Here is a 19,145-nt window from a genome sequence, read left to right on the forward strand (position 1 = left end):
TGGCATTTTTTTTCCTTAGCTTTTGAATTTTCAGTCATATGATACTACATCAAGTTTCATGCTATACTAGTTACATTGTAGTTACACTCTAACTACATTATAACATCTATATAATTTAGGTATAAAAAGTTGTATCTATTTTTTAATGCTTATATCAAAGTTATATTGTAGTTAGATAGTATAGTTATGGTAAAATTATATTATAACTATACTACAATTACATTTGAGAAAGTTTTCACTTAAAAAATTTGCAGTATTTTTTTGATAGTCCTTTTTACAAACAGTACAGAATTCGTGTTGTCTATAATTTCTTTCGGTGTAATACTGCAACCACCACTAAAATAATTAAACTGGTAAATATAATTTATTTCCGACCGACCAAGAGTCATTTTTCGAATAGACATGCTACAGTTTCGACCGTTTTCATCGTCAGCCAAGGAAATTTTTTACTGCTGTTCTCGTGCTCGGCCTATAATGGACAGGACTGATGGCTAGTTTATGCACAAACTGACATTTTTTTTACAAGAGTTTTCGTAATTCAGCTGTACATCACAACCTGCAATCAGCTAGTCAACCGTATCGAAATTAGACCTAACAAACACACATAATTAGTGACCATATTTACAAGCTAGGAGAACGCAATCATCAGGCCTTTGAAATACCAAATCGATCACGTCGGCACAACGTCATCGAAGGGGTCGGAGACCTGGGCGAAGAACGCCTTGAGGGAGAGGAAGAGCAGGACGAGCTGGAGGAGGCCGAAGAGGCATATCTTGAGCGTCCGGCTCTGCATCCTCAGCACCTGCGTCGTCCCGAACAGCTCCCTCTCGTGGACCTCCAGCTTCTCCACCTGCTCCTTCAGCTTGACGATCTTGCTCTCCGTCTCCCGCAGCTTCACCATCATCATCATCCTCGCGTTGTCGCTGTCGCAATCGCCATCGCCATTGTCGCCACCGGAGGACAGCTTGTGCTCCTTGAGGGCGAGCTGGTCCTCGGTCCGGACCTGCCAGCTCTGCCTCGCTTTCAGCATGACGAGGGATTGGATCTCGGCTTCGATCTTCTCCTGGAGCTGGCGGTCGAGGTCCGTCTCCAGCTGATCGATGTCGAAGGCCCTCTCCGCCGGTGTTGCTATGTGCATGCCGTCGATGAGTTCTTGAAGCTGTGATAATACCGAGTTCTTCTCTCTGATAGTGTTTGACGCCTCTTCCAGTTTCTGTTCTAGATGGCTCATCTTTTGATTCGTTTCAAGAACATCGTCCTCATCAGGCGAAACGAATGCGTTGTTTGCTCTGTTATCACTGCTGAAGTTGTCAGCCCCTAACTCCTTGCTAAGATCTGACAGTTTTTGCATCTCTGAAAAAGAACAGAAGCAGAGCATAGCCCTTAAAACAGATAGTTTAACACAAGCATAAACAGCAGCAAGCTGAAAAGGTAGTACAATGTACAAAGGTAGGAACAGGGACAAGACAACATTGCAGGGCCACTCAAGTAAATTCATAAACCCAATTATGTTGTTATGAAAAGCTTTTTCAAATAACACGAGAAAAGTAAGCCATTAACTTTTGTGTTTTTATTCAAGCAACAACAACAACAACAAAAAGGAGTGTTGCCATAAATGCAGTACTCCAAACGACACACATATTATAAGCATGGGGGCTGTAACTATCACCAAATATACCTAAACAAAACTACTTATCATCCTTAAATTAGCAGGACCTGTGCAAATAGTCAGTAGTCACCTGCCCAGTAAAAATTATACAACTTTTTAATAGAATCCTTGATATAGTGAAGTGATGTTATCTGAGGTCAATTAGCGGTTTTCAGTGAAGCACCCCAACACAAACTAAAGCTTTTAAGAACTGAATAAAGCATTAAGTCGACAAGCTAGCACAGTTAGCCTCATAAGGTTCAGAAGCACAAAGGGAAAAGGCTATCTACCGATTTCTACAAAACTACATGAAAAACTGAGTGCATATGAAATGCCCGTGAAAACAAGAATTTACCATTCTCAAGAGCTTCTTGTGTCGTCTGAAGCGAAGACATTGATTCAGCTAGAGGATCACCATCTTGAGGAATCCAACTCCACTCATTTTCTTCATTTTGCTCTTCAGACCTATCCAAATTAAAATACCCCCTTAACACACCCCCACCGTGACTTTTATATGCTGATTGAACCTCTTCGCTTTGCCGGTCCTCGCTTTGATCCCCGTCATAGCTCATCGACATTATTTGATGCCTGTTGTTGCTAACAGCACCACCTGCACCAGATGTTACAAAGTAAGACTCAAAAATGCAAGCCTCCTCCTTGTCCCTCAGACCCCTCGGGTGCGATTTGCGCGTGATTCGCCCCACACCCCCGAAATCCTTCATCCTAATCCTTTTCCTATTTATACAAACTCCAGATATCCCCGATCCTATCCCTAGCGAGTATCCCGTGGCTAGCACCAGAAAATTGACATCCAAATCCAATGGGTTGTCTCTTAGATCCCTCCTCACCCTTCTCCACCTCCTCAGCCTACACCCTTTTCTTGGTGATGTATGCAAAACATACTTTTCTTGCATTGCTACACATGGTAGAGATAACTTGCGTACAGCAGGCTCCTCATCGAAGGGTAACTTCGGAAGGTACCCAATTAGATTCTCCTTCTCAGAAGCACAACTATCCAAGCTCGAAATTTTAATCTCCCTCAATTGCAGTTTGGAACAATTCTCCCCTCTAGCCACGCCATCAAACCGAGCTGCTTCACCACAATTCGCCTCAGCGGGAGAAGAAGATTGCAGCAGCAACCTTGCAGGCGACGGGGCGGAATCCCTAGGCCTAGCTGCGTAATCCAACAGAGCCATCCTAACAACCCGAATCCACAACACAGAAAGAACTTAATTTCAGCCTCAGGGAATCAGGTATTCAGGTCCAGGGTTTGGCTACTGCTATCGCCTACCGATAAACACGCCCAAATTTATAAACCTGACGAACAATCACAAATCCACGACCAATTGACTGCACGCCGCCACGAACATTTCCAAGCAGGCCATCAAAACAAAAAAATTCCAAGAAACTACCCTAGAAGCCGCCATCATCGTCGAGAAACCCGCACTTTCTTGGCTCGAACGGGGGCGGAATTTCGTAGGAAATCGGAGGCGAGGGGGAGGAGAAATTACGCACCTGGGAGCAGCGAAGGTTCGTCGGGATTCGGGGGCAACCGGTTGGCGGATGAGTGGGAGCAGCGACGACCCGCGCCGCGGGCGCGGCCCCCGTATAAATATTTTCGCGGGGAATTTTCCGTGAAGTGGCGGGCAGAAAGGAACCGAAGCGAAGGGGTGGGGAGAGGAGGGGAAAGCACGAAACCAACAGGCAAAATCGAGAGAGAATTTGGCTGCGAATTTTGCAGGGAGGTACCTTGATAATCGCGAATATTCGGTTCAGCTGTTTATCACCTAGGGAAAGATGTTGTTGGGCCATGGTCCTTTTAGGACTTTTTAGGGAGAATCCCATTTTGCCTCAACCAACCATGAACCGAGTCTGATTCGCATTTCTCGACCATAAAACCGGATATATAACCTTCCTCGAGTATTAAAACCGAATCAAATTGCCTCCTTTGACGACTTATAACCCCGTTTATTCTACGTGGTGTATTAACCGGTTAGATTTGTTAACGTGGCATCCACGTAAAATGCCAACATGGACATAATTAAAAGAAGAAATCAATAGGCTCACAGGTCATACTCTTTCACCACATCCTCTCTCCCTACTTCCATCTCCCCCTCCCCTAGTGGCGGATCCAGAAAATTGGTTCGTTAGTGTCATAATGTATCTATCGGTGTCATAGTATGCTAATTATACTTAGATCGTGATGCTATAATATATGGATGAGCAGTTTTGCTGTAGGTTTTGCCGAAAGTCGTCGATGTCGCCTGACACCGATGCTTATATTGTAGCTCCGCCCCTACCCTCTCCTCTCCGGTATCCACCAATAGCTGCCTTAATGCTCTACCACGAATCACCAGCACTAACGGCCGCCTTAGCATCGGTGAAGGAATTGAAGTCCTCGCTCTAGGCACTTACTCCCTCATGTGTTCATCAACATACCAACAAGTGCGAACTCAAGTATTCCACCACCCAACCATCTTCACCGAAATCGACCCCGTCCATATCTATATCGCTTCCCGGGCCTCCACGTGGCTACTTTTCGCCAGTCGAGCCATTGCCGCCTCCGCCTCCTCTTCCACTGGGCAGGGCCTCTGGTCTCTTCGGTCGCCGCCCTTGGAGACCACTGGGAAAGAGAGGGGAGAGGTGGAGAGCGATGAGGGAGATATGCGAGAATAGAGGAAAGAGGAAGAATAAGTGGTTACTGGCATGTGGGTCTTACAATACTTTTTTAGTTATTTGTTGATTGTAATACTAGATCAGGTCAATGCGCTGCGTGGGATAAAACATCTTCTAAGGTGTGGAATAAATCCTCTCCAATCCCTCCCTCACATGGATTAACCGAACAAGGCCTAAACGGGGAGCTAAACTGAACTGGTTTGGATAAATAAGGGTGTCAATATATCCGGTTTTAAGGGTTAGGGAGTCCAATCAGACTCAGCCAGCTGAGGGAGCCAAAATGGACTTCCTTGGTTATATTAGTTTCCAGTTTTCCACCGTGGTCTTTTTAGGGCTTTGTTTGGTCACGTTACTTGCCTTGGTGGATTTGTTGGGCCACATCTTTATGCAAAGTCATATTATAATCCGTTCACTGTGTTCATAGCATCACTTTTAGTAATTTGCTAAAGTATCTTCAGAATTTTTTAAAAGAAGTAATTTAAAATATTACCTGAAAGAAAAAGGATAATCGTGTAACACACTTCATCTCTTATACTCTGCAAGTGGACAAGATAACAAGATCAATTACAACACAACCATATTACTCCATCTAAGCCGTGTACTCTTTTTCTTCGCTGCAAAGGTCACCGCATGACAACCCCACAGACAGAAGCCTTCCTCAAATTTTATGAAATTCCGTGTAATTTTTTTTATCAAGCCTTTGGTGTCCCTAATTTCCAGCAAATTTTGCATCCATTCACAAGAAAGGTTCCAGCTACAGGGGATGGCTTGAATGTTTGTGTGCAGTAGCGTGCCATTCGAGTTAAGGTCTTTTTCCAGGACATTGTGTGCCACCATCAAGATACTTGCCACACCTTTAGGACGCAAAGCACGTCAATGCTTTTTATACAAACGGCAGAGTTTGCTAGTACTAGTCTCCGTAAACACGATCGAGAAGCACGTATATATATATACGCTTGTGTACGGGCGCCAAACAGGTCTCTGAATTACTCTAGGTGGGACACTATGATGCTTTAACTGTATCTCAAAATGATGATGATGATGATGCTTTAGCTGATCGTTTTCAGTTGTATAAGAACAGTAATGTTTTTTGTTTGTTACAACCTTCTCATGGTCCTTCTGAAGCCAATCTCTTGTGACAGAAAAATCGGGACAAATGATCATTTCCATATTGGTAGTACAGAGCCGTTTTGGTTTGAAATCAAAACTTGCCTCACCAAAGTATAGCATTTTGAAAGGTATTTTATCCTATTGTAGGGAAGGAGGAGGGTTAACCGTGCTTATCGTCATGGTACTCTATATATATATATATATATATATATATATATATATATATATATATATATATATATGGGGTATTGTTTCCCAAATTTAAATGATAAATTTTGTATTGTTTCTCAATGTTTCCCACAGTTACCGCAGGGGAAACCTACGGAAGACGTGCATGCTCATCACGCACACATAACACACTTAACCCACGAGTACGGAATGCCTCTTAACCCATGCTCAAACAGATAAAGACCAACAGTATACCCCCCCAATTCCTAATAAATTATTATTGGGTCGGCGCCCATGGTTTTTTTCCCGTAAGGGTTTTCCACATAAAATTCGTATCTCCGTTGTGCATCTATTTTTCATAATAATTTTAAATAGTATTCTGGCACTGTTTAGTTTGCTACCAAACCCTACCAACAACACATACATTGCTAAAATGTTATCAATGCCAAATACTGATAGCAAACCAAACTAAGAGTATCTTTAACATAATAGCTATCCCACTCTCCAAGCTAAAATTTAGCAACTATGGACCAAAAACAAGCTCCAACAACCTTGCCAATTGAATGGCTTGGCCATCTCGATGACCAAACTGGCTACCTCAATGACCGAACTTGGCCAGTCAAAATTGCCTCGCCAACCATAGGCCCTACGCGGGATGCTCTCTCCCTCCTCTCTTCGTTCTCACTATCCGCTCCGGGCACCGCCGCCATTGGCTTTGGGTACCGCCACCGACGTTGGTGTGCCACCGCGACGACTCGCTCCGACCACCGCCGCCACCTACTCCGAGTGCCCCCATCCGCAAAACCTCAAGCGATGACGACGACAAGGTCAAGCCGGTAGCGCCATCCCTCGTCAAGGCCGATGTCTAGCCGCCATCCGCTGCAGTTGCTGCCGTCGTTATCTGGCGCTGGCCTTCACCTGTTGTTGGAGCCAAGCTGACGTCGTCGTGGATTTGTCCCACAAAACTGCATCGCCGTTGGCGGCTTCCCATCCACTTGCCCCCTCACCTCGAGCAACAGCCACTGCCTCCTCTACCCCACCGGATTCGGTTGACGTGGCATGGATTCGGGGAAGGGGGGCGGGGGTGACTTCCGTCCCCACGCGGATTCGGCCGGTGTCTAGTCGAGGTCGTCGTCGCCAGCCGCCCCTGCCATCATCTGCACTGTTGCCAGCTGCCGCCACCGTCGTCTACACCACCGTCGTTGAAGGGTCGGGAGAAGAGGAAGAGAGGGGGGAAAGAGTAGGAAGAAGAAGAGGGAAGTAGAGGACTAGAGGATGACATATGAGTCCTAATGTCATAGGCTTAGAATGAAGAGTACACATGGAGAGACCGTTGGAGTAAACAATAAGTTTGATTTACCAAATCAATTGGATAGCAGGTTATAGTTTAATTTGGATAGTTCGTTTGAGCGACTGAGATCCTCTACCATCACTGCACCGTGCTTTTATCACTGACATGTGGACCCGATTATCAGTGACAAAGACGCGGTCCAATCAACTGCAGAGGATCATGATCCTGTTGAAGATGCTCTAACCCATAGCACTGATCTCTACCTCAATGAAATAATTTTGATCTAGGAGGCTACTCCCTCTCCCTCCCTCCCTCTAAATCCCCATCCGGCACAGGCCACTGACAGAGATCCATCTAGAGTGCAAAACCATTCATTATTCATCCATTCATCGGAGCCACCAAAAAAACAAAAACCAAAAAAGAGAGAGACACAAAACCGTACGGCGCAACAGCAACGGCGCCATGTGAGGACGGGTGGTGGTGGTGGGCAGTGGACACGCCCCCGAACGAATCATTGCGCCACTGTTATCTTACGGGCCTCGCTCGCCGCTGTTTACGTGCACGGCACCGTCCGTCTCCGCCGTCGCGTTCGGCGTTCGCGTTCGCGTCGCCGAGGGAGAGGAGACGAGAGGAGATGCTACCACACGATCGACCAGCATCTCTCCCTGTCTGGGATCCTGTTTTCTCGGCGAGGTGGTGGTGGTGGCCGTTGCTGTCCGGGACCAGAGCCCCTGACAGTGAACGGATAGGGGGGGACGCTATAATCAGATTCAGCGGCAGTGTGAGACGGGGTCTACTGGAGTAGTAGTACTCACTATTTATTGGGCACGAAATTGTAGTTGGAGACGTGGTTAATGGGGGTTGCCCACTTTGGTTTTCGTCTTACGGAGTATGGATTATTAGAGCAAATTTAATAGTATATCTAACTATTAGCTCTAATTTATCTATAACCAATTCATACAATAGTTGCTTACTATACTATTAATATATAGTTTCACATATCATACACACACTGCGTCTCGGAGTCCGTGTTGCAGCTGGCTACAGAACTGTAGCCCGTTGCTCTTCTCTCTCATATTTTATCTCATTAAAATATGTTTATAGCTGGCTAATAGTTTGTTATTGTACCTGCTCTTACGGGCACGATTCAATCATGGATTTACCGTGAACACGTTTCTTAAACTGTTGAACGGTTTGATTTATCCGAAATGTTTTTAACTTTATGGTATTCGATTCATGCTCTCGTATAATTGTTATAAACTCGGTTTCTTCCATCGGATTTTAGGGGATTTTTTTTCTTCTTTTTTCCAGAATTATTATACTGTTTCCACACCCAAAATTCGGCAAACAAAACTGGTTTTAGCCGGGATCATGGCCGTGTCCTGTGTGAAATAAAGGTGGAGAGGACTAAAACAGCGTGATTGTGTTATGTGTGAAATAAAAAAGGTGGAGAGGATTAAAACAGTGTGATTCTGATGGTGCCATTGATTGGTGTTAGTTGAGCTACTGTGAGGCAAGGCAAGGGTGTTGCTGTGCAGGGGCGAAAGCTGCAAGGTGAGCAGGGGCAGTGGCAGTGCCTTTCCTTTGCCCTTTTCTGGTGGCGACCACACACTGAAAAAAAAAAAACTCTGTTATCTTTACCACCAGCTACTCCGGCTTACTGTAGTCTATTACTACTGTTTCACTTGGAGATCCAGAAATTATGACACCTGTGGAGCTCCAAGTTTTGATCGGATTTCAAACAAACGAGAGAGAGAAACTGGAAGATGATTTTTTCAGTTTTGGAGATTCTGAAGAAACAGAATAAAAGTGTCCAGACAGAGCCTCTGGAATTCCGTCAGTTCTGAGACCGAACTAGAGGCCACACCCTAACAAGGTTTAGTTTGCCTAATCTTGTAATGAATTCCTCAGAATATTAACCCCCCTGAAATGACGCGACGGAAACCTGGAATTTCAAACGAGATTGTTTGTCCGTGCAGGTTTCTAAGATCAGATAATACTCCTGCGAGCAAATATCGTTCCATTCCTATGCACAAAGGAGCCTAGACACGCAGAGGTTTATTTGCAGAAGCGAAAAAAGTGACAAGATGACTCAGAATAATCACAGAAAAAAGAAGCTCTAGGTTTGTTTGCAGTAGTGCTAATATGTCATCAAGCACTGTCCTAAATTACCATGCAAACAATAAGGAATAGAGAAAAATCACCGGCAATAAGATTGGCCTTTCATTTTGGTAATGCAAAACACTAGGGATACATCACTCAATTTCAATTTACCACAGTAAATGAAGTAGATATCTATTCAAGGACTTATATGACATCAATACAAGACACATAAACTTTATTTATTTATTTTGCAAAGTATTAGTAATTTTGAGAACCATATGTTGCACAGAAATCTAAGCCGGCCGTTTCGTGGGGGGTACTTTGTCTACTTAATTTGAGGAAATGTTGTTAGTATCACATGTGATTACTTGTTCTTCATGTGACCTAAACCAACTGTTACAAGTGCTAAAATTCTATTGGGAATTCCAGCATATGCAGCCAACTGATATTGATAAAGCAAGATTAACCTGAACTTTCTTTCACAACTCTAAAATACAAACTAAACAAATCAAAAGATCATCCATATGTGCCTTTTTAGTCAAATATTGAAAGCTTGAACACAGGTCTACCAAATATTGTTCTGAAACCCAAAAATCTCAAGGCTATTACCATGCCATTTTTTTTTCTTTTCCTATTTGATTTCCCCCACAGTTTGACATCCAGAAACTAGCTACTTAATTTGGTTTGTCAGCCAAGCAACAGTACACATGTCAGTTCATCTGCGACTATGCAAATCACAGTGCGATGCATTGCATATGCAAAGTTCACTACTTTATATCTTGGCAACATCTTTACTGCTGTTGCATCAACTATCACAAACTGACGAGAAACAATCCAAAGAGCAGAGGGGGAAACAGTAGGGAAAAGGAAAAAATTTTGCTGCAATGTAAGCTATTAGTTTCTTCGATAAATAGTGAGGTATATCCTTGAGCACTATTGGACAATGCCATACTATAACTTACTGGAACTTTGCAGGATGTAATTGAAGTACTTTGAAGGCAAACAAGTTTACCTGAAACGAAAAACTAAAGAGGCAACCTATGTGAAAAAACCTCATGAAAAAGTCAGGCATCTTATGAAGGTTCACTACTCTCAGAATTTTAGACTCATCACAAAGCTCTCATTATTCCCACGTTGGCATTGATGACCAATTGCAGTTCTCTTCTTCATTTGAGTTACTGAGGAATCATCACCGTAAATTCTGCGAATAGTAGACCGATGGGTTTATGTAACCAGCCGGAGATTGCACATAGAATGGATTTGACATGTAAGGATGTGCTACTTCTGCGTTGTTTCCTTGACTTGATGAGCTAACACCAACAATTGGGTTAATGTTTGTGAATACAGGCAGGGGTCCAACAGCACTCTCCCTTGGTAAAAGCTGGTTTTGGGATGGAAGGCAGTAAAATGGCCTTGATGCCACAGTGTTCGGGACCGAGATTGTAGCTGGAGAAGGTGCAGAAGGAAGAAGCATACTGATTTGTGGATCGCTTCTGTGCTCAGGAGAGTCATCAATCATGATTACTTCTTTCATCATGTAGGATGGATGATGCATGACTGGAAGGAGGTTCCTGTATGGCTTTTGTGGAGAATGATAATCAGATTGCACCATGGAACCATTATGCAACGTAGGAGCAGAAAAGTTGCCAGCTTGTACACTTGACAGAGGAATTTGATGATTGGCTGTTGACGGTGTTGTGTTCATAAATGCAGGATCACCAATATGTTGGTAGTTTTGAGGCATAAAACAACCAGGTGCCATGTAATTTCCTCTCATGATGTAATCTGAACTGGGTGCCTGAGGATGTCCACTCTCCTCACTGTTCATCACCATCAAGTTCTTGCCCATCAATCTCAAAATAGGATTTGATGGTGAAGGAAGCTGAGTTTGTATTGATGGGCTCATACAATCTGTCGTATAAGATGGGTGGGTCATGGTAGGCTCAGCTGAAACCTTACCAGCTAATGTCTGATCATGTGAATCTAAGCAAGGATTTGCCTTTGTGCTGGTTCTTTGATATGTGCTGAACGATGAAGACGCACGCAAACCTATGTTCAACTGTGGAACCGGCCTTCCAGTAAAAGCTGGCACTGGTCTAGCCATCGCACTTTGATCGTGCACCTGAGAATCCCTGGAAATGCTCTCCCGACAATTGCAACAACAGGACTTTTCAGGCAACTGTTCACCTTCTCTGGCAAGAGGTGTCGACTTGGTTTCTTGATTCGAGCTCCCAGAAACCCGTTCCTCAACAGTTGGAAGACTAACAGTGGATGGACCTGGCTCAGACCTGTTAGTCCTTGAGTCCCTCAAAGAAGTTGAAGGAGACAGTGTGGAGGCAGTTGAAACAGGAGAGCCGGATGAGCCACGATCAAAAACCAAACCGTGATCAAGGTTAGAATCTTCTCTGTTTGATGTAATCGATGAGTTATCCTGAGGAGCTCCAAGACCCATGTCCCTATTATTGGTCAAGCAGGCACTAGATTCCTTAGTTGAAGACGGATCAATTTGCCATTCTTCCACCTCATTATTGGCAACGTCGTTGGGTATATGAGCATGATATGCAGATTTCTCATTAGAGCATGGATCCACAATTGCTACACTATAGCCTTCCACCAAAACATCATCTGCCGTCTCATTATTTTCTGGACTCAAAGAATCGCTGCTCATATCATTGCTGCAGTCTACAGGATCACTTCTGGAGGGTGATGCACATTGCATTTCAGTTTCAGGCTCTTCACCTTCATAATACATCTGTGAAATTCCTGCTTGTTGAGCCGCATCGTATTGATCATCCCCTTGTCCTAATGCTGGTACATCACTTTCATAAGAGAAGTCATTATCTGCAGTATCTTCTTGAGTGTGCTTAAGCTTCTTGGAGGTTTCCTTGTTACTAACCCTGAACCTCTTGTTTGTATGATTGGGATTAGATCCATGGTCTTGACCAAAACCATGAACTAGCCCACTGTTAGAAGGTGAGAATTCACGCCTGCCAGTCCTCAACAGAGATCGGTTCTTCCGGAACTTCTTGGTAGATGCAACCCTATTTGAGCCATCACTCAGCCCAGCAACAGAGGAGGAAGGACCCCGACGTACAGAGTTTCTGATCGAGGTGGAATTCCTCACTGTATCATAGTTATCAGACCTATAGGACTCTCTCCTTCCGATCTCCTTTATTTTCCTTTTGGCTAGAGCAGCAGCAGACCTAGGTACTTTTGGTATGACATTGCTGGATGGAGTAGTTTTTGAAGACCATCTAGGAATCGATCTGAGCAATCTCGAAGTACCATTCCTCTCCTCATCATCATTAGCTTCTGAAGTGGTCGTCATCTCTTCCGGCGGTTGCGAAGAAAATGCCTCAGGAGGACTATCTGATATTTGAGAATCATCAAAACCACGAATGCTGCTCCTAGCCAACTTCTTGGTTCCAGGCGTTATACTCTTGGATGCTTTATCAGTAACCTCTCGGGCACAATTCTTAGAGAGACCTGAGCGTTTGGAGCCCACCCATTGCCTTATAGTTTCGGAGCCACCATAACTTGTGCTTTCAGTAGGTTTCTGCATATGCATAGTGGACTCCTCTTCGTCCTCAGAGGTGTGCTCATGCATATCTCCATCTGTATGTGTTCGAACCTGTATGTATAAAATCACATGCAAGAATAAAAACCATTAGCACAACATAAATTTGCAATTATATGAAAATGGTTGGATAACAAACTATTATCATATGCAATAGACGAACAAAATGGACCTTAAAATTCAGTAACATTTTAACATCTACCAAATAACATGCCATATTGAAAATTGTCATTAAGCATAATAATGTAATATTAACTTGAGGACAGATTCATATGACTCAGATTCTAACATGTATTGAATCTTCATATAGCATTGCCTTGAGGACCTAGATGAGTACCACAAGCAGCTGTTACTGCAATCAAGCTTTTCTATCAACAATTTGAACACACTGTATTCTTGTATGCAGCAAGTAAACATCATGGTCTACAATTAAGCCAGCCAGTAGCATAACCTCACACCCACATTTGTGACCAAACAGCATCACATTAAGATAAACCTTTGTCTTAATATGTTTCTTATACATATTTTACAATAACATGGGGACTTTTAAAATGTGACAGAGAAGTAGAAAGCTCAGTTAAAACAACAGCCACATCAACCCATGGAATAATGCTCAGTGGACCAGGCCATGTCAGGCAATAAACAGAGTGCTAAACTTTCAGTGAACAACCAGTAAAAATAAGCTTAACGACACTGCATACCTGGGTATTCAATCGGTTAGTTTTGCTGTGCTTCTTCCCTGGAAACTTGAGCCTCTTATTCTTGCATATTTTGGATTTCAAGCACGTCTTGCTCATCAACATACTTTTTCCAGTCTCGTTCTTGGCAACTTTCCTTGAATTATGTTCATCCCTCAACACCAAAGACGCATCACTAGACTTGGACAAAATCCGAATTTTTATCCCATTAGAATCAACATAGACATCGCCTTCTCTTTTGTCGTCTCTTGGGTCAAACGGCACCACTTCTGGGCTACGGTTCTCAGTGCAAACCTCCTTGTTCGTGGTGGGTGTAGCCAATTCGATAGCCCAGTTAGTGCCATTCCTCTGATCAAGATCCTCAAGAGTGAACAGACGGGCAGTCTTGTAAATGTCCACCATCAGTCGCTTCTTCCTTGGCTTAACTTTCGGTTTCAAGATAACTTTTTCCACTGGCTCAGTATTAGATTCAACAGAAAGGCACTGGTCCATATGGGCATTCAAGGTTGTGTTTGAAGTAGAAGCAAACACTTTGCAAACAGGACAGGTTTTTGAGGCCATCGGGTCTGAAACCGTGCTAGAATTAGATGCCACCTCTTCTGTCCGCGTCAAGGATCCTACTTTGACTACCAATTTACACTTCTTTTCTGATGGCTCTCGTGATGAGTCAAGATTTTTCGATCGCCAAGAGAGTACAGCAACCTCAGTTTGCCGAATTGCTTTGGTGCAACTATTGACTTGCAGATCTACTGGCATAACCTCATCAGTATGGTCCAATCCATTTGTATTCTCCCCTTGGTCAACAGCAGATTTCCCATCCTCTGGTGAGGTGTACTGTGAAGGACCAAGTGACTCAGCTACTGGTTGGCATGACTGGAAGTTGATATTGCTTGCATTCACAATAGACGAACCATCATCTCTAGTCTTCACCAGACCAACCGGAGCATTGGCTTCTGAACTTGCAGCAGATTGCTCAACGTTTATGGTAGTACTCAAAGACCGGGATCGAATCAAATCAGGTGGTTCAAATGGAGGTAGCAGATCCTTCACACCACGCTTCAGGCAAAGCTGCAGCGACCGTGGATGGAAAGGCCAGCTTCTCTTGATGCCTTTGCTCCTTGAAGCAAAAACATAATCTCTGGAGAAAAGACATGGATCTCCATTAGCACATGCTCATAGATATGTAGTAGATAGCTGAAGAAAACCATTAATTTGCATAGTACGCAAGACTGCATTAAACTGAGAACCCCTCCATAATGTTGTTGAAAAGAAAATAGATAAAAACATCTTCATGGACCTACTGAAGATGCTGTCATATCAAAACTGAAAACCTCTAAACCGTCTGTTAATTACAGAAGACCACTAAGTATGGAAATAAGAAAACCATTAACACACAGTGGACAAAGATTCATCAGACGAAGGCACGAGAGACACCCTTTTATTTTCAGATTCTTGAGGTGAAAAGGGACACCTTTTCATTAATCAACAAAAAAAAACTAAACTAATTAATCTCCCCCAAAATAACACGGATTAACCTCTGAAAGCAACAAGTCACACACACACCCAATCCGATCCCTCAAAGCCGCATCCAATAATTAATCCACAATCAAGAACTTAAGCACCCGAGGCTAATCCTTATCCCCCAAGCGACTAAATCATATCAATCAACTTAAGGTTCCTCTTTCTCACCTTATGGAGAATTTGGCGCACGGTTGCACCAGATCTGTGGGATCCTGGCTCGCCGGCGACTCGCCGGGGGACGTCGCCGGAACAGCGCTCACACCCTGGATAGAAGAGCAAGAGGGGCCTGAAGGCTCCTCACTGGATAACATCTGATGAACGCCTTCGCTGACCCCTCCAGATCTACTGCTTCTGCTGCTGCTACAGTCCGCACCAAGAACCCAAGAGCTCTGAAGCAATTGGGCCTGCTCTTATCCTTGCCCTCCAGCATAACAAGATGGTTGAGTACGCCTCGTGAAAGCAAGAAAGCTTTTGCTTCCTAGCTCAGCAGCTCATCCACCACCTGCAGACACAAACCAAGACCCATATTATTTCATGTCACGGCCACGAACCCCATCGGGCGAGCTCCCCCCGAGAGGATCGCGTGGTGTCATTTCATGTAGAACAGAAGCTGCGCAAGAGAGATTGGAAGGAAGAGGAAGAGGGATAGGAGGAGCAAGAGCTAGCGGTTGCTGTCAGGTTAGTCCAAAGCACATGAAATATCATGACCACGACAGGCAAAGGCGACGAGGGACCGAATCGAGAGGAGGATTATTAGTGGGAGCTTATGCAGATCACGCTGCTATGGCGACGATTTGCGCAAAAAAAAAAGAAAAAAAAAAGAAACAGCAAGCAAGAAAGAACTAGGCAGGCATGAACAGTTGCTAAGCACCTAGTAGCTTGTATGGTAGTGCTTTCTTGATGGGGAAATAAATAGCAAAAGAAGGAAGAACGTAAAGACGGGGGGCTTAATCACCCAGAAACACGATGGGGAAACCAAGAAAAAGAGATGATTTTTTCTCCTGCTTAATCTGGTCTAATGGAGGGGGATTTCTTTGGCCCTGGACCTGGAAGAAGCAGCAGCAGCAGCAGCCATGGGTGAGGCACCCAAGAGTGGATGACAGGGCAGCATAACCTGCACCAAATCTGAACAAAAGCATATGGCACGAAATCAAAGCCTCTTTTTTTTTGTGCGTGTAGCCAAGGCCAACATACCCCCCTCTACTCATCAAGAGGAAGAAGAAGAAGAAAAAAAAACAGCCAAGATCCATCCATCCAGCACAACCAGCACGAGAAGATCTACGCCATGGCCGTTCTCCCCACAAGAAATCCCCCAACCCGAAGCAGAGAGAAGGAGAATCCCAGCAAGAACCACCAAGAAATCACAGCAAGAAAGAAACGCACCAAGAACACCAGAAAAAGGAAAAAAAAAGAAGTCCTCACCTTTCGCTCCCCGACCCGCGCCGCCGCGGCGCAAGAGCCCCCATCTCCCTCCCCGCCGGCAGATCCACGCGGTGAGAGGGCCCGGAATCCGACGACCTCCGCGGCGAAGAGCAGCTTGATTTGGTGGGGAGGAGAGGACTGAGGAGAGCGGTTGCTGGAGAGGAGAAAGAAGAAGAATAGAGAGAGAGGGGAGAAAAAAAATGGGGGAGAGGCTACTGCCGATTTTGTTGGCTTCCCTCTCTTCCTCTCTATCTATCCATCCCAGCTTTCTCTCTCCTACTCCCACACAGCAATAAGAGAGATAGGAGCAAAGGAAAAAAATTAGCAAGAAATTAGTTGATTATATAAAAAAAGAGAGAAGAGAGAGAGAGAGGGGGGAAGAGGAGAAGGGGAGAGAAGGAAACACCAACCACTCACACATCAAAGGCATCTGGTTCTCCACCAAGGCAAAGGCAAGGAGGCCCTGTACCATTTAACAGCAACTCAAGAGAGAGAGACCTGGGAGAGAGAGTGAGCAGTGTGTTTTGCTTTTAGAGAGAGAGAGGGGAGAGGAGAGGAAGGGTAGAAATAAAAGAGAAAATGAGGGGGTTTTTTTTTTCTTTCTGGGACCTGTCGTATCCCACACCAACTCTGTTTCTTTTTCTCTGATCTCTCTCTTGCATCTTTCTTTGTTGTCTTGTTGAAGGGAGAGAGAGATATATTTATAGAGCTTTGCCCCTGTTGGTACGGGTATATTTCAGAAATGCCACTACAGTTTATTGCCTGTAGACCTCTCGGGGTTTTTTTTTTCCTTTCTTTACCGACGTACACAAAAACAAAACAAGGCTGTAGGTTCCACGCCCCTTGCAAGGATTGCAGTTATACCCTTGCTAGGTCACAAATTGCTTCTAGGTCCTATTTACTTTCAGTCAAGTCTTTTTTTTTCTATGAGCACGGTTGTTTTGGAATTGATTTGTATCCTTGTTGAATGTATATCCTGGTAGTCACTCATCAATTTATATCTATTTTATTTTTATTCACGTTAAATGTGTATCCTAGTGTGTCACTCAATAGCTGGCATCCCTATCTGTATCCTCGTTGAATATGTATCCTATTGTATCACTCAATAGCTGGCGTGCCTTTTTCATCTGTATCCTCCTTGAATGTGTATCTTAATGCGTCACTCCATAGCTGGAGTCCATTCCATCTGTATCTCCAGCCGAATACATATCCTAATGCGACACTCAATGGACGGCATCCCTTCCATCTGTATCTCCAGCCGAATACATATCTTAATGCGTCACTCAATGGATGGCGTCCCTTCCATTTGTATCTCACGCCAAACGTGTTGTCCTAGCGCGTCACTTAGTAGTTGGTGTGCTTTCTATCTGTATCCTCGTCAAATGTGTATCTTAGTACGTCACTCAAAAGTTAATGTCCCTTCCATCTGTTTCTCCCGTTGAATGTGTATTCTAGTGCGTTACTCAATAGCTGGCATCCTTACCTGTATCCTCGTTGAATGTGAATCCTAATATGGCAATCAATAGCTGGCATCTCTTCCATCTGTAACCTCGTTGAATGTGTATCCTAATACGTCACTTAATAGTTGGTATCTCTTCCATCTATATCCTCATTGAATGTGTATCCTAATACACCACTCAATAGTTGGCGTCCCTTCCATCTATATCTCCCGCCGAACGCGTATCCTAATGCATCACTCAATAGCTGGCATCCATTCCATCTATATCCCCCGCGGAGTGTGTATCCTAGTTAATCACTCGATAGCTGGTGTACCTTCCATCTGTATCCTCGTAGAATGTGTATCCTAGTGCGTCACTCGATAGCTACCGTTCCTTCCATCGGTATCTCCTGTTGAATGTATCCTAGTGCATCATTCGATAGCTAGCGTCCTATCTTCCATATGTATCCTTGTTGAATGTGTATCCTAGTGCATCACTCAATAACTAGCGTCCCTTCCGTTTCTATCCTCATTGAATGTGTATCATAGTGCGTCACTTAATAGCTAGCATCCCTACCAACTACATAGCCGTCAGATGTGTATCCTAGTGTGTTACTCAATAGTTGGTGTTCCTTCCATCTGTATCTCCCATTGAATTTGTATGACAGTGCTTCACTCAATAGCTGGCGCGTCTTCCACCTGTATTCTCATCAATTATATACCCTAGTGTATCACTCAGTTAATTTTCATCTATATCTTTGTAGAATGTGTATCCCAGTATGCAACTCAACAGTTGGCGTCCTTTCTATCTGTATCCTTGTCCGTCACTCAATGACCAACATCATTTCTATCTATGTCTTCGTTCAATGTGTATCCTAGTGCATCACTTAGTGGTTGGAATTGTTTCCATATGTTTTTGTGTCAAATGTATATCTTACTCGATGACTTGCATCACTTATGTCTGCATCCTCGCTAACCGTGTAACATTACAGTGTTACTCAACTATTTGTATGAAGTCATGTAATGTTGTTTGCATGCTTACACGGTTACACATATTAGTTTTCATATCAACCATGTCTTCCACTTCAACAATGCGTCACTCAACAACTAGAACCATTGTAACACCCCCTAACACCCATGGTTAGATTTTTTTTTTCCAAAAGAAAGCTATCCTCTATTACAAACCTTTTGAGTCATCATTTCCATATGTATCCTTGTCTGATGTGCATCTTTGTGCGTCACTCAACTACCAACATCCTTCCCATCTATATCTCATTGAATGTTTATCATATTGCGTCACTCGATGGTTGGCATCATCTCCATATGCATCCTCGTCAAATGTATATCTTAGTGCATGACTCGATGACTTGCATCACTTCTATCTACATCATTGCAGACCGTGCAACATATCACACTACTCAACTATTGTCATGAAGACGTGCAATGTTGGTCTCCTGCTTCCACATATCAGTTTCTTTATCAACCATGTCTTC

At 43.9% G+C, this 19,145-nt stretch overlaps 2 protein-coding genes across 5 annotated transcripts; both read right to left on the bottom strand.

The window, feature by feature from the left end:
* Positions 1-337: 337 nt before the first annotated feature.
* LOC127769556 (uncharacterized) lies at positions 338-3,336 on the bottom strand. Of its 2 annotated transcripts, XM_052295152.1 has the most exons (3): positions 3,164-3,336; positions 2,004-2,258; positions 338-1,353 (listed from the first exon to the last, which is right to left on the bottom strand). In XM_052295152.1, exons 2-3 carry the CDS (start codon positions 2,224-2,226, stop codon positions 671-673), a joined length of 906 nt encoding a protein of 301 aa, XP_052151112.1. In that variant the 5' UTR covers positions 2,227-2,258; positions 3,164-3,336; the 3' UTR covers positions 338-670. The 2 variants fall into 2 exon arrangements, with proteins under 2 accessions (XP_052151112.1, XP_052151111.1); XM_052295151.1 differs by lacking the exon at positions 3,164-3,336 and having other exon boundaries at positions 2,004-3,114.
* A 6,521-nt stretch (positions 3,337-9,857) lies between these two features.
* On the bottom strand, positions 9,858-16,742 carry LOC127770082 (uncharacterized). Of its 3 annotated transcripts, XM_052295757.1 has the most exons (5): positions 16,625-16,742; positions 16,215-16,490; positions 14,961-15,294; positions 13,275-14,409; positions 9,858-12,627 (listed from the first exon to the last, which is right to left on the bottom strand). In XM_052295757.1, exons 3-5 carry the CDS (start codon positions 15,101-15,103, stop codon positions 10,186-10,188), a joined length of 3,720 nt encoding a protein of 1,239 aa, XP_052151717.1. In that variant the 5' UTR covers positions 15,104-15,294; positions 16,215-16,490; positions 16,625-16,742; the 3' UTR covers positions 9,858-10,185. The 3 variants fall into 3 exon arrangements, with proteins under 3 accessions (XP_052151717.1, XP_052151718.1, XP_052151716.1); XM_052295758.1 differs by lacking the exon at positions 16,215-16,490 and having other exon boundaries at positions 16,625-16,644; XM_052295756.1 differs by lacking the exon at positions 16,625-16,742 and having other exon boundaries at positions 16,215-16,591.
* Between the last annotated feature and the right edge of the window lie 2,403 nt (positions 16,743-19,145).

This window comes from Oryza glaberrima, chromosome 4 (assembly GCF_000147395.1).
Source record: "Oryza glaberrima chromosome 4, OglaRS2, whole genome shotgun sequence".
Lineage (NCBI taxonomy): Eukaryota > Viridiplantae > Streptophyta > Magnoliopsida > Poales > Poaceae > Oryza > Oryza glaberrima.

Excerpts from the sequence above, each read along its gene's own strand:
- LOC127769556 (XM_052295151.1), bottom strand. The coding sequence starts at position 2,844 with ATGGCTCTGTTGGATTACGCAGCTAGGCCTAGGGATTCCGCCCCGTCG. Across the intron at positions 1,354-2,003 it reads ACAAGAAGCTCTTGAGAATG|AGATGCAAAAACTGTCAGAT; the intron begins GTAAATTCTTGT and ends GTTCTTTTTCAG.
- LOC127770082 (XM_052295757.1), bottom strand. The coding sequence starts at position 15,103 with ATGTTATCCAGTGAGGAGCCTTCAGGCCCCTCTTGCTCTTCTATCCAG. Across the intron at positions 14,410-14,960 it reads TGCGCCAAATTCTCCATAAG|AGATTATGTTTTTGCTTCAA; the intron begins GTGAGAAAGAGG and ends TCTTTTCTCCAG. Across the intron at positions 12,628-13,274 it reads CTAACCGATTGAATACCCAG|GTTCGAACACATACAGATGG; the intron begins GTATGCAGTGTC and ends TTATACATACAG.